The 16,807-nt window shown below is 41.7% G+C and overlaps 1 protein-coding gene across 1 annotated transcript in view; it reads left to right on the forward strand.

Annotated features, from left to right (window-relative positions):
• RFC1 (replication factor C (activator 1) 1, 145kDa) overlaps positions 1-6,099 on the forward strand; it is a 71,990-nt gene extending 65,891 nt beyond the window's left edge. The window contains exons 23-25 of the mRNA XM_006895420.1: positions 3,450-3,663; positions 4,708-4,899; positions 6,016-6,099. Coding sequence (XP_006895482.1) covers positions 3,450-3,663; positions 4,708-4,899; positions 6,016-6,099 — 490 coding nt within the window. The remainder of the gene's footprint in view (positions 1-3,449; positions 3,664-4,707; positions 4,900-6,015) is intronic.
• The last annotated feature ends 10,708 nt before the right edge of the window (positions 6,100-16,807 follow it).

Consider the following 16,807-nt stretch of genomic DNA (forward strand, 5'->3'; position numbering starts at 1 on the left):
CTAAATAGAGATGTGAACCCACCAGCTGCTCCAAAGGAGAAAAGTAAGATGGGCAATCTCCTCCTTGGCATTTTACTGCCCCTGAAAACCTGCTGGAGGGTCAACTGTGGGTTGGTACTGATTTGACACAACAAGAGATGTGATCTTTGGGCTTTTTATTTTCTTGGCCTTTGTTTTACCATCTAGGATCAGGAGAACACTTCCCATATCTAGTCATTTGGCAAATGTGTCTTAACTTTAAAAATACAGTTTAAAACTATACCTCTGAGGTGGTGCTATTATGTAGTTTAGCTTAATTGGTAACTGAAAAAATTCCAATTCATCTGGTGCTCCACAGAAGAAAGGTGTTGCAGCCCATTTCCGTAGGCTCTGTCCTGCAGGGTCATTGTCTTGTAGGGATCACCTCCACGGCCGGTGTGTGTCATTCTGCCTCTTCCGAGCAGGAATAGCTTTCCGCTTCAGAATCATTTCTCAGGAAAAAGTGAACTTGTTAAAAAGGCATTTGACTGTGTGGATCACAACAAACTGTGGCTGACTGAGAAGAATGGGAATCCCAGAACACTTGATCGTGCTAATGTGAAACCTATACTTGGACCAAGAGGCAGTCATCAGAACAGAGCAAAGAAACACTGCATGTTTCAAAATTAGGAAGGGTGTGCATCAAAGATGTGTACTATCTCCATATCTTTTTAATCTCTATGCTATGCAGAACAGATTATCGAGGAGGCTGGGCTCCATGAGGCATCAGGATTGGAAGAAGACTCATCAACAATATGTGATATGCAGATGACACAACCCTGCTTGCTGAAACTGAGGAGGACCTGAAGCGCTTGCTGTGGAGGATCAGGGACTGCAGTCTTCAGTATGGATTGAAACTCAACATCAAGAAAAAAAAAATCCCCCCACTGGGCCGACTGGCAGCCTCATAATGGATGATGGAGAGGTTGTTGACAGCTTCAGTTTGCTTGGCTCTACTATCAATACTCTTGGTACCAACAGCCAGGAAATTAAAAGATGAATTCCATTGAGAAAGTCTCTTGTCAGAGACCTCTCCAAGGTACTGAGGAGCAGTGATGTCAGTATGGAGACTAATGTGCACTTGATATGGGCCATGGTCTTTGCAATTTTTATGCATCAGAGAGTTGGACAATGACTAGGGATGATAGAAGGAGAATTGATGCCTTTGATTTGTGGTGTTGAAGAAGAGTATTGAATATACCATGAATTGCTAGGAAAACAAACAAGTTCGTCCTGGAGAAGGTGAAGCCAGGCTGCTCCTTGGAGTCAAGGATTCTGAAGCTTCGTCTGACATACTCTGGACATGTTGCAAGGCAGGATCAGTCCTTAGAGAGGGACGTCATGCTTGGGAGGGTGGAGAGACAGTGCAGGAGAGGAAGACCCTCCATGAGGTGGATTGTTACTGTCTCCTTTTAGATAGAACATTCTTAAAGGTAGAAATTGAGGCTTACTCATCTAGGAAATCAAATTGCTTGTAAATTTTACTTGAATGAATCTGTACAGGATATGTTTCTAGGAAGAATGTCTGGAAGAATTTCACTTTTTTTTTTAAGTAAAAGAAAATTTTTCTGTTTAACTTTATAATCCTGGTTGAATCATGACTCCTGTTGATCTGTTTATCTTTAATAATGGAATTGTAGTTTTATTTTTGCTTCTTAGTCTTTTTTTTTTTTTTAAATGGAAACCTTTGAGAATTTGAAGGCATCGATCTTTAGTCTCAGAGCAATGCACCCAGGCATGAATGACAAATTCTTGAGATTAAGAATTCTTTAGGTATACATTAGATTGTTTTGTTAGGCTTTTTTATAACTTTAATAGAAGGTAACAACAAAATGCAAGAAAATATTTTCGGAAATGGCTTTATGATTTTCTGGGTATTCGGGCTTGACTCATATTTTGCTTCTAGGATTAATATGCTTGATTATTGAAGACTAAATCTAGAGAAAATGGAGGTATTGTGAACTCTCCTGGCCACAGCAGTCGGTGAACTTGCAGACCTGTGATCAGGGACGAGCTCTGTGGCTTCTGTGACACACACTTTCAGTGACCTGAAGGCAAGGGCAGGACTCTGGTAGCCTTTTGGTTGGTAGTACCCTATGCACCGCTCCACCAGAGCGCCATTTTTCAATAAGTGATCTTTAAAACTTTGCATCTCTTTTCTGATACTAGTGTGGATTCTGATAGAATGGCTTTTTAGTTCTCTGGTGTAAAGCAGGCATACTTAAATAGTGTGTTTGAAGATGGATACAGCTGGATTAGAAAAGTTTAGGGTGTGGCATTTGAAACAATACTTGATTCTGTTTTTTTTTTAATTCTGTTTTTTTAAGAAGAAAGTGACATCACTTAAGAGAGACCACTGTTGGTGTCATAACTTTGTACCTGTTCGCACATTGGAAACAGCTTTCTCAGCCCTCCCCTGGCTGGCGTGCCCCTTTCTGGATTTTGCAGAATAGTGTCTATGTTTTATGATGTTTGAGGGCAAAACCCTGTTAACAGAGAAAGAAAAGTATTACGATTACGTAGCAGGTTACAGTGGCCCGTGAAGTGGGACATTTCACTGCTTGATGCTCTTAATATTTTGGAACTTGGAGTGAGTGATCTTTTAGCTGTAGTAGCATGCACACAGAGACACACTGCCGTTGCTGGGCTCTAAGAGCAGGATGGAAGTAGAACCCTCATTCATGTTCATTCACCGTTCCAGGTGAGCAGAAGGCTGCACTTGAGCACGTCATTGTGTACCCATTACCCTGACGGCACGGAGCTTGGTTTTCCCTTTGCCAGTGCTGCATGTAGCACTCCTTACACAAGGAATACTTCAGAAGCCTTAAAACGATCTAGTAATTTTCCCTTCAATGCTTACTTCTTAGGTCCTGTGCTCTTCTCCAGCACCACAGCTCAAAGGCGTCAATTCTTCTTCTGTCATCCTTATTCATTGTCCAGCTCTCACATGCATAACAAGTGATTGGCAATATTATGGACTGAATCAGACATATCTTAGTCCTCCAACTAACATGATTACTCTTCACAAAACTGTAGAGGTCTCTAACTGCAGATTTGCTCAGTGCAGTATCTCCTTATTTCCTGACTATTTGTACTAAGGGTATTAATTGTGGACCCAAGCACGAGGAAGCTGTTGACAATTTCAGTCTCTTCACCATCTGTCACAATGTTACCTATTGATCCAGTGGTAAGAATCTTTGTTTTCTTGACATTGAGATGCAGTCCATACTGAAGTTTGCATTCCTTGATCTTCTGCAATAAGTGCTTCAAGTCCTCCCTTTTAGCAAGCAGGGTCCTGGCATTTGCATAACGCAGGTTACTGATGTGTTATTAAAGTGGACTGAATGCTGCCTGATGAGGCAGTGTTGATATTATAGAATACAACTCCAATTGTGATACTTTGACAGTTGTCTGTTTTGCTTTGGTTTAAGAACGCACTCCAGCAAAAGGACTGTCAACCTGGATTATCTGTCACACATAAGGGATGCACTTGTGCAGCCACTGACCTCACAAGGGGTAGAAGGTGTGCAGGCTGCTGTTGAACTCATGGATGCTTATTATTTGATGAAAGAAGACTTTGATAATATCATGGAACTTAGCAGCTGGGGAGGCAAACCTAGTCCTTTTTCCAAGCTGGATCCCAAGGTAAATCATCTTACCTACTGATTCTCCTTCACTTATAGTTACTAGGATTCTATTAGAAATGGCTCAAAAATTTTAATAAAGGAATACTTAAGATGCCTTAAAAAAGATTGTATAATTTTCCTTTAAATGCTTGTTTCCTATTCCTGTGCTTCTGGGTTTGGCTTTATAATTTGTTTTTCTATTCACAAGATGTGAAATGTGAGGAACATAAAAGTATTTTCTTAGAGGCAGAAGGGTAAGCCTTGGGAAGTAAAGCTGTGATTTTTTTACTACCTGAGGAATTTTTCCAAGTCTGCCTCATCTGAAGATTCAGTATTTATATTTCAATTGGATAATCTATAATAACATAGCCCCTATTTACCTCTTGTAAAAAGTGTAAAGAAAGTCATTGTGTTAAGACATGATTATACAGTTATCTAACACCTCACTCTTGAGGCTGTTTATATGATGCTGTTTAGAAGGCATAGCCTCCTCCTCTGTGACTTGCCTTTTCCATAATCTCGGCTTTTTATTATTGTTGTCAGTAAATTCTCCAAGCGGATTTCTACTGGTAGAATTCAAGAATTATGTCTAAAAGCTTTTATGTATTTATGCACCTTGAAGTTAAGGCTTTTGGAGGTAATGCATTTTTGCATATAATGAACCCATGTGAATAAAACATACAGTGCACAATCTGAGTAGGAAGTTAATGCAAGAAGGAGTTGTACAGGATATAACACGTGCTATTTGCATAAAAAGGATGGCTGTTAGTATTTTGAACTATAAAGCCAAACCCACTCTTACTGAGTCAGTTGAAATTCATTTACTGATTTCTACACAATTAAATGCCTCTGAAAATCCACTGGAGGGTCAGCTATGAGTCGGTTCTGACTTGACATTATATAACCACCACCACCACACACACAAACACACACATATCAACATGTTAGAGATAATTCCAGGGGCCTCCAGGATCTGAAAGTCCTTAGGCTTAACAGAATTGAGTAGAATCATTTGGCATGTAGTTGTTATCCTTAACTCCCTTCTCCTCCTCTGATTACATAGGTCAAGGCAGCCTTCACGAGAGCGTACAATAAGGAAGCCCACCTGACTCCATATTCCCTTCAGGCAGTAAGGATGTCTAGACGCAGCACAGGCCCGGTGCTGGAGTCTGAATACAGTGAGGAGTTAATTGAAGATGACTCTCAGTCTGATGAGAAAGACCAGGATGCTTTGGAAACCGATGCGATGATCAAGGTAGCCTTTTAAGCTGCGTGGTCCTTCTAATGGTTTGCCTTCTCTGGTGTGTAAGTTGCTTTTGAATACTAGTGATTGTTTAGCAGGTAGCAGAGTGAGTTGAAAATAACTTTTCATTCTTCTTACAGTAGCTGTTGGGTGCCATCGAGTCAGAACTGCCTCACAGCTAAGCCCCTCAAGGGGTTCTCAGAAGCAGTAAATGGGGAGAGACTGCCCATCCTTTGGCCGCATAGCACCTAGTGGATTTAAACAGCACAGCTCCTTACCTCTAGGCCACCAGAGAGTAGAGGATCCAGACACTAAGAAAATAAGTCATACACATGTGCTAGAGAACATACCATTTTTGTTTTTCTCGATGATTTCGTAACCCACAGACACCAGTTTTCACAGAATAATCAAGAAAAACACTTTAAATGAAATCATATGTTTTATTCTGTTATTTGTGCTTTGCTATAACTACAGAAGTTTCACAGAACAGAACATCCTTGTCATCATTAGTAAAGATGAAAATCGGCTCTCTTATCAGCTCAGTGTTTCTCACTGACTGGAGCAAAGCCGTCTTGTCTGTGGCCACCTCTGCCCTTTGCGTGGGTGCGGATCATTTTTGCTACTTTTATCTGTTTTGTATGTGGGCATCACATAGTGTAAGTGTAGCTCATGCAGACACAATAGTAGTGTTTGGATCTTTATTTGAAATGTGAGGGAAAAGGAAACCAGATTCTTCACTTAAGCACTGCCCTCTTTGTCATAAGTCCAGCGACCTGCCTACATGGGTAACATAATTTTGCTTTAGATTCTAAACAGCTTTCTAACTGTTGGTATGATCTCTTTTTTTTTTTTTTTACAGTCTTTTTTAATTGATTGATTCTTGTGTGTAACGTTGAATCAGATCCAAAGTTGGTGCTATTTTAAAAAGATGATAACCAAAGTGCCTGATCACTGCTTGACAGTGAACTCCTCAGGAAGATCATTAGTCCAAGCTCTAGATGCAGACAGGCTAATCTCTCGCTCTCTTTTAATGAAGGACAGGTAAAGAACAGAAGAACTGTGAAACAGCTTACTTCAGCTGTTCATAAATGCTGTATTAAGTACTTCTTGTGTATATTTTCCCAACAGAAAAAGACAAAATCTTCAAAGCCTTCAAAATCTGAAAAAGATAAGGAGCCGAAGAAAGGAAAAGGCAAAAGCTTGAAGAAATAAAACATTATCACTGTTAACAGCTACTTGTACTCACCCTGCTGACCTGTCTAGCTGGTCTAGAGAAAGCCTTAAATTTCCCCCGAGGAACCATGTCTCGGCAGTAACGGGATGAGCCCCGGTCCCAATACACAGATGGTAATACAGCTAGACGGATGTAATTCCTAGACCGGTGTACACCTCTTATAGAGGTTGATAGGACTCCCTTGTCAATCTAATCAGATTGCTGTACTTCCAAATTACGGTGTGTCATTAAAACTGGAACCGAGACATAGGCTATGAAGTTGGATTTTAGTGAAACAATAATGTGATTTGTAACACTGGTACTGAGATGTTGTTTTAAGCTTACAAATTTACTCTGGTGGCTTTTCTAGGACTAATTATTTTTTAAAAAATTCAGTTACTGTTAAGTGGTGAAATATTGTAAATAAATCAAAATACAAACCAATCACCACTTAAAAGTGGTTATTCTTTGTACATTGTCATATATCTTGCAAAGTATAAATTAGGAATAAAAATATTCCCCATGCTACATAGGCAAATTCTCAAACTTGTCCTGTTGTACAGTAAAATATTATGTTGGTGTGCTATTTTTCCTATTTACAAATGATGGCATGAAACAAAAACTTATTGTATTCCTTACTAGCCACTGTGTGAAACATACCTTTGGCAGTGGAAGAGCCAGAACTTTTCATTACTCTTTGATCTAACCCTCCACAATTATTAGTTATGCCTTTAAGCCTTGCTGTTACTACAGGGTACAGCAGGCACTACAGAGGGTTACTAGGTATTTTTCTTGTTCCAGAGTCTCAGTCCATCAGATTCAAATGCATAGGGTTCAGGCTGGGTCCCATGCTTCAGTCCACTGTGACGCAGGACGAGAGGAACACTGGTTTTGCTTAGTTCTTCCTTGGGAGATCTGATTCTGTTCTGTCAGACTCCACACCCCCTGCTGAAGCTGGAGATCCGGAACAGAACTACAGCCGTGCTTCCTGAGTGACCCTAAGACTGTGTGTGGGATTTCGGTGCCCAGCTTTTTAAAATATTGTCAACAGATGCTCACAGTCCCTCTGTGAAATATGTTCCAGAAAGACGTGAAAACAAGAATACTTTATTTTATTTGAGGAGGTTATACTCTAGTTTGGAAGATGATGCATAACACTTTGAAACATTTAAAGTATATTTACTAGTAACAAAAGTGTCTTTTCATGTAGATGACACTCATGACAGGAATAAAACAATTGCTTTGCTTACTGTGTCATATCCCCCTCTCAGTCAGAACTCAGCTGGGAACTCTTCTCCAGCGAAGGTTCCCGTCAGTGCTGTCTCACCAGACCAGCGAGGGAGGATGACCACCTTTTGTAAATTCTTCCAGGACAATGAAGAGTGTCATTTACTGTTCATTCTCTTTTTATTTTTCATGATAAATGCTTTAACCACCAAGTTGGTATAATATGTATATACAGTAAATAACTTTTAGTAGTAGCAATCATAAATGTGCTCTTTGATGTAAGAAGGTGACACATGTCTGTTTGATTTATCTTCATCACAATGAGATGAATGGTAGGATTAATGGTAGAAAGGTGTTAGTTTCACACTAGATTGGATGAGAGTCTTAAGTGGCCACATAGGGATAAATAGATGCTCATTGGCACCACGAGATGCCACACATCTATGAGGCATATCCTGCCCACTTGCTCTTCTTGAGATCAATCTCAACCATTTCACAGTTGATAGATTACGTCTCAACATCAAGAAAAGAAAAATTATTACTGGTCCAGTATGCAATATCATGATAAATGGAAACAAGACTGAAGCTGGCAATGATTTTATTTTAGTTGGATCCACAATCAATCAACACACATGCTAACAGAAGTCAAGAAATCAGAAGGCATGTCGCTTGGGGAAAATCTGTCAAGGAGCTGGCTACAGAGAAGCAATGTCCATTTAAAAACGAAGGTGCCCCTGATCCAGGCCATGGTATTTTCAGTTGCTTCCTATGCATCTGAAAGTTGGACAGTGAAAAAGGATGATAGAAGAATGAATGCCTTTGAATTGTGGCGTTGGAGAAGAGTACTGACTATCCCACAGACAGCCAAAAGAACAAACAGGTCTGACTTGGAGCAGTGGAGCCAGGGTGCTAGAAGCCAAGATGGGGGACTTCAGTGAGGCTAGTTGTCAAGAGAGTCCAGTTCTCAGAAAAGAACATCATGCATAGAAAGGTGAGAGGTCAGAGAGAGAGGAAGACCCTCAGGATAGATTGACACTGTAACAAAGCATGTTGGAGATTGTGTGACGGTGTAGGATAGGTCAGGATTCAGATCTGTTCTTCAGATGGCTGTGAGTTGTTGTCACCTGGAGGGCATACAACAGCTATCCCGTTCAGCTTCATCCTTCATCTGGTTGAATGGCAGCAGTCAGCAGCACCCTTGTTTGCCTCTTGAAGTTACTAAAAAGCAGTAGATCTATATATGCTGGGATGAGTACTGTCCTAAACATTTTCTGATAAAGTTATGCTCACAGATTAATTTCTAAGGCCCTAACTCCTAAAATATGAATGTTCTCATCCTCTCAGAATCCCAAGTACCTCTGAGGATTCTTATTTCTAACACGTTATCCTTAAAATAAGAAGATACAGGAAGAGGGTAGACTGTATAGTAATGTGTGTTGATCCACTTTAGTAAAACCAAAGCCTCTATAACCAGCCAAAGAGAATGAATGAATGAGTTACAAAGCCGGAGGCATCATCGTGGGCGGGCTCCTTACTTGAATGCTCTAGAACACTGTCAATTTGGGCCGCAGTCTTGATATACAGGTGCTGCTTTAATACATTGCTGGCAGGTGTGCAGCAGGCTACATGACTCATTCTTCCAGTTGAGACTTCAAGGACACTGGTGGGGCATGGCATGCAGCAGGCAGGCTAGCAGGAGCTGCTGCAGGAGTATGCATTCCCAGTGGGGTGTCTCTGCACATGTACACACACCCCTCCATGCTCCCATCGCATCCCATGTGCACAGATGCACTAGTGGAGGTTGGGAGGGAGGATGAGGCACGCCCTCCATCAGCCTTGAAAAGATTCCAAATGTCTTATTTTCATAGGTCAAGTGAGGAAACTTCAACAGGAATTCTGTAGCACATAGTATGACTGACTGGTTAGTTTATGGCTGTTGTTACATCCGTAGACTCAACTCTGATTCATAGCAACCCATTGTACAACAGCTTACTATCCTGAGCTTACTCACCTTCAAATGCTGGTTTTACATGTTTTGATTATAGGATTGGTGCTGCTAAGTGGCCTTGATTTGTAGAAACATTTCTGTTTTAACAGTGTTTACATCTGTGCAACACACAAACTTCACAGTTGTTATGTGCCATGGAGTTGACTCTGACTTACTGGGACCCTACGGACAGTGGTTCTGAATTTGCTCTGTCATGGGCCAACTTCACCGTCTCTGACACACCTAACCCCATTCGTTGCCTTAGTCACTATCAAGCCATCTCCCAATATGAGGTCTCAGCTTCTAGTGCTGTATCTAAAATAGTCTTAAGTGTATTCTGTTGTTCATAGGGTTTTCAAAGGCCTGTTATTTCAGATGTGAAAGGCCTCCTTCCTCATGTGTCTTAATCTGGGAGCCCTCCTTTAAAACAGCAACTGAGAGAGAAGCGCTGTATCCACTTCACACGTGTTTCCTTCATCTCCAAGTGCAGGAAAACATGATATGTGTTTGGTCAATTTTATTTTAAAGGAGAGATTTCAAAATACAAAAGTTATCAAAAAGCTATAAATATTTACAATTATGTCACTGGTTACTATTAACAGTGCACAGCATAGAACAGGTAAGACTGTGGAGAGGAAATAAACACATTTTGCATCCCCCGTTCTGTCAGTCCATAAAGGTGGAAAGTGCCGACCCCAGCAGCTCGCCTTTACTTTTCCGTGTGAACTTCCAAATTCCTTGGCGGTGGAGACACACGAGTTTCTCAGGAACATTCAATCTAGAAAGAACACATGACATAGTTTTAGAAGGTCTTGTGGAACAACCAGCATTCAGTCCATAACACATTGTAGACTTGCTCATTTCTGTGGCGCAGGTGCACTGCATGCAGGTTAAGACTCTCAAGTCTCTATCAGTGCTGAGGTCCAGGCCAAGTCTTGTAGCTGACTCAAGCGTTGCAGGTGAGCTGTGAAGCCTTTACTTTCTTTCAGTTACAGAGTGAGGAGGACAAGAAAATGCAAGCTGAGTGCTTTTTCTCTGTGGAGAAAAAAAATTGACCTGATAATAATCAGTGGCCTGGGGGATGGCAGAAGAACTGATGCATTCGAGTTGTGTTGAAGAGTGCTGAATATTTCATGGATTGCCAAAGGAAGACATACGCCCTGGGAAAAGTACACCCGAGTGTTCCTTGGGGGCAAAGATGGTGAAGCTTCCTTTCATACTTTAGGCATGTTGATAGAAGATGCTGTTTCTTGGTAAAGGACATCGTTCCTGTCAAGGTGGAGGGTCAGCAAAAGGAGGACCCTCAATGAGGTGGACTGACACAGTGACACTGCAGTGGGCTCAAGTGGGCCAGAGATGAAGAGGACAGGACAGGATTGCTATGAGTCCTTGACTTGATGGAACCTAACAATAACAGGGGTTCTTATCTACCGCTGTTCTGTCAGTTTGCCTTATTGTGGCTTGCACGATCTGGAACCTGTGCCTTTGTATTTCAGTACCAGCAGGGTTACCCGCAGTGAACAGGTTTGAACAGAGCTTCCAGCGTAAGGCAGAACAGCAGTGCTGGCCGTCCACTTCGGAAATAATGGGTCATTGGAAATCCTAACAGCAGCAGCAGCAGCTCACTGGTAGAGTGCCTGAGTGCCTGAAGGTGAGACACTCAGGTTGGAAGGTACGTAAATAAGACTGAGGAGAATTGTCTCCTCACAGTGGACTCTAATAAACTAGTCACTGTATTGTACCAAGAAAATCCAGAAAAATAGGAGGTTGTCACAACAGTGAACTGGATTGCATAAGCCAGAATTCTCATAACTGGACTAATACCATCATGATAAATGAAGGCGGAAGTGGTAAGCGTTTTATTTCACTTGAATCCACACTCTGCCCATTGAAGCAGCTGTTAAGAAATCAAGACATTCCATTGTGCTGTCAGGCAGCTCTAAACTACCAAAGAGCAAGGAAGTCTACAAAGGCCTTAGATGTGTGCCGTCAATCCATGGTTAGAGATGCGTGTGTGACAGTTGGACAGTGAATATAGAAGACCAAAAATGAACTAAAGTCTGAATTGTGATGGCGACGAGTATTAGACGGCCCAAAGAACAGATCTATCTGGGAGAAGTGAAGCCAGAGTGCTCCTTAGAAGCAAGGATGGTGACATTTCATCTCATACTCTGAGCTGGAGAAGGACTTCATAATTGAAAAAGTAAGTCAGTGAAAGAGAGTAAGACCTTAAAAGGGCAAAACCTGATAAAGTGATTCTTAACAGTGGGCCCTGTTATGTGCCATTGAATAGCTTGTAATTCATAATAACCCTATGTACAACAGCCCTATACCCTGCTCTATCCTGAGGCAACCTTATTGTCTCTGACACCCCTACTCCTACTACCCCACTCACTGGACTGGATCAATTCTTCTTTTCCAGGGTTGTCTTCTCTTGCACTGTCCCTCCACCCTCCCAAACATGACGTCCCTCCTTGCCATATGTCCAAAGTATGTCAGACAAAGCTTCAGAATCCTTGTCTCCAAGGAATAGCCTGGTTTCACCCTCTCTAGGATGAACCTGTTTGTTCTAGCAGCCCATGATATATTCAGTGCTTCTCCAGCACCACAGCTCAAAAGCATCATCATCCTTCTACCATCCCTAGACACTGTCTAGCTCTCTAGCAAGTGATTGTGAAAACCATGGCCTGGATCAGGTGCATCTTAGTCTCCAGACTGACATCATTGCTCTTCAGTACTCTGGAGATGTCCCTCAGTCCCTCACAGCAGACTTTTCCAATGTAATTATGAGGATGGCAAAAGATGTGGTGGCAGGTTTTCATTTTCTAAAACTCAGCTAACTCAACAGCACATAACAAGGCTTTCTTATCTAAAGACGGTATGAACAACTGCTTTAAGTCATTATCCTTAGTATATGAAGATACTTAATTACAAGGATATCTTAAAACACCAGTTCATAATCTACAAGGAGCGCCAATACAATGGTCTAGCTAGCTGAAGTGTCCTAAGCTTTATTTTAATGCAGAGTTAAGAGGATTTTAAATATGATGGGACTAAACTCTGATTGCTGTAACATGCCGGTAAGTCAGAAATGCCTCATTATTGACCCTCCAGTGGGTTTTCAGAGGTAGGAAAGCGCTCAGGGAAAATCTGTGGTCTAGGACCTCTTGAGTACTGAGAAGCAAAGATGTCAGTCTAGAGACTAAAGATGCACCTGATTCAGGCCATGGTCTTTGCGATTACTTAGATTACATAGAGCCGGGCAGTTACTAAGAATGACAAAAGACGTGATGCCTTCAAGTTATAGTGCCGGAGAAGAGTCTGAACATACCATGGACTGCCAAGAAAGCAAGTCTGGCTTGGAGAGGGTGAAACCAAGTTTCCCCTTGGAGAAGGACATCATGCTTGGAAGGGTGGAGGGACAGCGCAGGAAAGGAAGACCCTGGATGAGATACGGTAACTGGGGCAATGGGGGTAGCATGTAGAGTTAGTGAGACTGGCTCGGGACGGCAGGTTTCAGAGCTATTGTGCATATTGTGAGTCGCAGGCAACTTGATGGCACATAACACCAGCACAACTAATCGTGCAGGAGACGGCTCATCTCTCTCCAGTGGATTCAGACTGCATTGCCTTGGGTTGGCATCGCAGCTCCTTAGTACTGGGCCACTAGGGCTCCCTGTGATTGTTGTTAGGTTAGGGTTAGTCCTGACTCACTGACTGTAGAGTGCAGAATGCAGTGTCTTGCCCTGCACCATCCTCAGTCTTTGATGTCTTGGAGCCCATTGCTGTAGCTGCTGGGTCCATTCTTTTCTGGCTCTCCTTCTGTCTTGTCAGGCATGATTTCCTTCTCTAAGAACTGGTCCCTCTCTTTGAGATGATGCCCTGTAATCTCTGCTTCTCCTGAACATTCTGGCTGTACTTCTAAGATAGATTTGTTCAAACTTCTGGCATTCCATGATGTGTTCAATGGTCTTCGCCAGCAATCCATAGGCATCAATCCTGCAGTCTTTCTTTTTCAGAATCCAACTTTTGCAGGCTTCGAGGAGAATGCCATGAGTTGGGTGAGGTACACCTTAATTGTTCTCTGATAGGATGTGATCAAGGTCCCTACGCAGTTGACTGGATAAAGGGAGGTTATTCTAAGCAGCCTGTTTTGTCATGTGAGCCCTTAAGGGAGGATACAGACTTCCCTTAAAGGTTCTAAAGGAGGGATATGCTATATGCTTTCATTCCGGACTGGATGTACACTGCCCTGTGGAGCAAGGGTCTTGTGTCAGCAAGCGGCAGGATGCCTCTAGCAGTCGAGGACCTCGGTCCTACAACTGTGCACTACATTTTGCCAGAGCCTCAAATGAGAATGCAGCCTTGGCTGACGCCTTTAGATGCAAAATAATAAGCGTAGTCAAAACTATCTTTGGAAAAAAAAGCAATGCTGCAGGGACCACACGAACTATGAGGACATGCTGCCAGTGAGTGGATTACAACTCTTATCGACCCCATGTGATGGGGTAGAATGCCCCTAAGGGATTTGTAGGTTGTCATGTGGAAGCAGATTTCCAGGTCTCCCTCCTGTGGAGACCCTGGTGGGATCAAACTGCCAGCCTTCTGCTTAAAAGCTATGTGCTTAACCACTATCCCACCAAGACTCCTTCTAACAGATATTGTTGCTGAGTGCCAGCAAGTTAGAAACAACTCCTAACTGCCTCTACAGAAGGTTTTCAGAGACAGTAAACAGGACAGGAGGAGACTGCCCCATCTTTCGCTAATGGAGCAGCTCGTGGATTTGAACCATGATACCTTTGCATTGACAGTGCAATTCCTTACACTAAACCATTAGAGCTCCCTTGGGACATTAGACCACAGTAAGACTGTAATATTTTTTTAAAAGGATAAATACATCCAAAGGAGGTCTAGAAAAACATTCTTTATTAAAAACATCTAATTGCTTTTCAGCAAAGCACCTAAACCACTTGATAGGGAAAGGATTAATTTAACAGATGTTAGTTAAAAAAATACACCACTACAACAAGATAAAGGTAAACAACAGAATTGAAAAATTGGCAAAGAATATGAACAAACACTTCACCAAAGAAGACATTCAGATAGTGAATAGACACATGAAGAAATGTTCAAAATCCCTAGCTTTAAGATGCAAATCAAAACAACTATGAGATACCATCTCACCCCAGTAAAAATAGCAAAATTCAACAGAGCAGCAAGCAACAAATGCTGGTGAGGTTGTTGAGAAACGGAAACCCTTATTCACTGTTGGTGGAAGTATAAAAGGGTGCAACCACTGTGAAAGGCAGTATGGTGCTTTCTCAAAAAGCTGCAAACAGGAATACCATTTGATTCAGCAATTCCACTACTGGGAATATACCCGAAAGAGACCATAACCACCACCCAAGCAGTCGTATGCACACCCCTGTTTATTGCTGCTTTGTTTACAATAACAAAGAGTTGGAAACAGCCCAAGTGCCCATCAACAAATGATGGATAGAGAAGCTGTGGTATATTCACACAATGGAATATTATGCAGCACTGAAAAACAACTCATGAACTATTATACATAATGAGTGACCCTGGAGGACATTATGCTGAGTAAAATATCTCAGTCACAAAAAAGACAAATAGTGCCTAATGCCACTGTTATAAAACAGAACTGACAGGGGGTTGGGGAAAAAAACTAAGAAAAGAGGGGATAAATAATGTACACAGCATTGAAACAGATAAGGGAGAGTACTGTACAAAAAGAATATATGATTAGGTATTATTGGTATGACAAGAGTCCAGAATAAGAGTTGTATAGTAAATTGGTCTTGGGAGTCGGGGGGATTGTATAACAAGGAAAGAAGTTTTTTCTAAAGAAAAAAACAAACTAGAGGGAAGGGGTCAGGGAGGAGAATGTGCAACAATGAATGAATGGAAATCCAAGTTCTTTATAAACTTACAATAAAATCATGATTAAAATAAAAAAAAAACACACCTCAAAACACTACTTGAGGCGGGGAGGGATGAGCGGGGAGAGAAGTGCAGCAGTGAATGAATGGAAATCCAAAATCTCTGTAAATGCTCATTAAAATTATTTTAAAAAGATTAGAAAAAAAACACTACTTGAAAAAAATAGGTTTCTATCCCTCCTTAACATTTTAAAGAAAAATTATTTTGCTGATGCATTATAGACTTGGAGCATGTAGAATTAAAAAGGAAAATGTGTTCCAGACTTATGAGTAGGCAGTTAAAAAACCCCACAGGACACCAGATTAAATAACTATAAAATAATTTTAGAAATTGAAAAACTTCATAAAAATAAAAATCTGTCCATCAAAAGACAATATGACGGGAGCTCTGGTGGCCTAGTGGCAAGAAGCTGCACTGCAATTCCAAAGGTACGTGGTTCGAATCCACCAGATGATCTGCTGGAGAAGGAGGGGCAATCTCCTGTACCAGTCAGATCTGATTTGATGGTACACACAAAATATAATAAAAAACGAAACCAAAAAACCACTATGAAGACAATCAATAGATGAGTGACATAGAAGCGGGAAAATAGTTCCTATATGTAGTGTGTCTCCATGTCCAGACAAGCTCTGGTGGCCTGGTGGGAAGGAGTTGTGCTGGCCACATAGAAGCATGTGCTTCCAGTACGCTGGCTACTCTGAGGAGGAAAGACAGGCAATCTCCTCTCCTGGTATTTACAGCCTTTGAAAACCCACTGGAGGGTCAGGTATGAGCTGGCTCCAACTCCATGACACATAAGAACAATGTATGCATATATGTATAAAGCTTAATAAGAGGATAAAAAACCGATACCAAGACCATTCAGTTAGAGACAGAATAGTCTTTTCAGCTAATGGTGCTCTGATAATTGTTTTTATGTACCATCGCGTAAGAAGCAACTCAGAGCTGCCCATCCAGTGAGTTTTCATAGGCAGTAAATTGCATGAGAGTTGAATGACTGCCTATCTTTCTCCTGCAAAGTAGGTGGTGAATTTGAACCAGGTACCTTTGGATTGGCACCACAATTGCTTATCACTAAGCCAGCAGAGCTCTCTTGGGATAATTACATAATCACATTCGAAGTTATGAAACTGGACCCCTGTTGTATTTTACTGTAAACAAACATCAACTTAAAATGCAATAAAGACTAAGACTAGGAGTTAGTAAGGAGCTCAAACTAGATAAACCTTAGAAAGAAACAGTAAATGTTTCTGCTCTTGGTTAAGCAATGGTTGCTTCTAGACACAACACCGAAGGGATAAGCAACCAGACCAAAGGGTAGGAGAGGAATTTATCTGTTGTTGTTATGTGCCTTCGAGTCGTTTCCGACTCATAGCGACCCTATGCACAACAGCCCTAAACCCTGCTCTATCCTGCGCCAACAGCACCGCCTCTGACAAACCCATCCCGATTACCCCAGTCACTGAATCAATCCATCTCATAGAGGGTCTTCCCCTCCTGCGCTGTCCCTCCACCCTCCCAAGCATGATGTC

The sequence above is a fragment of the Elephantulus edwardii genome, unplaced genomic scaffold, assembly GCF_000299155.1.
Source record: "Elephantulus edwardii isolate Elephantulus edwardi_28Jun2011 unplaced genomic scaffold, EleEdw1.0 scaffold00167, whole genome shotgun sequence".
Classification (NCBI taxonomy): Eukaryota; Metazoa; Chordata; class Mammalia; order Macroscelidea; family Macroscelididae; genus Elephantulus; species Elephantulus edwardii.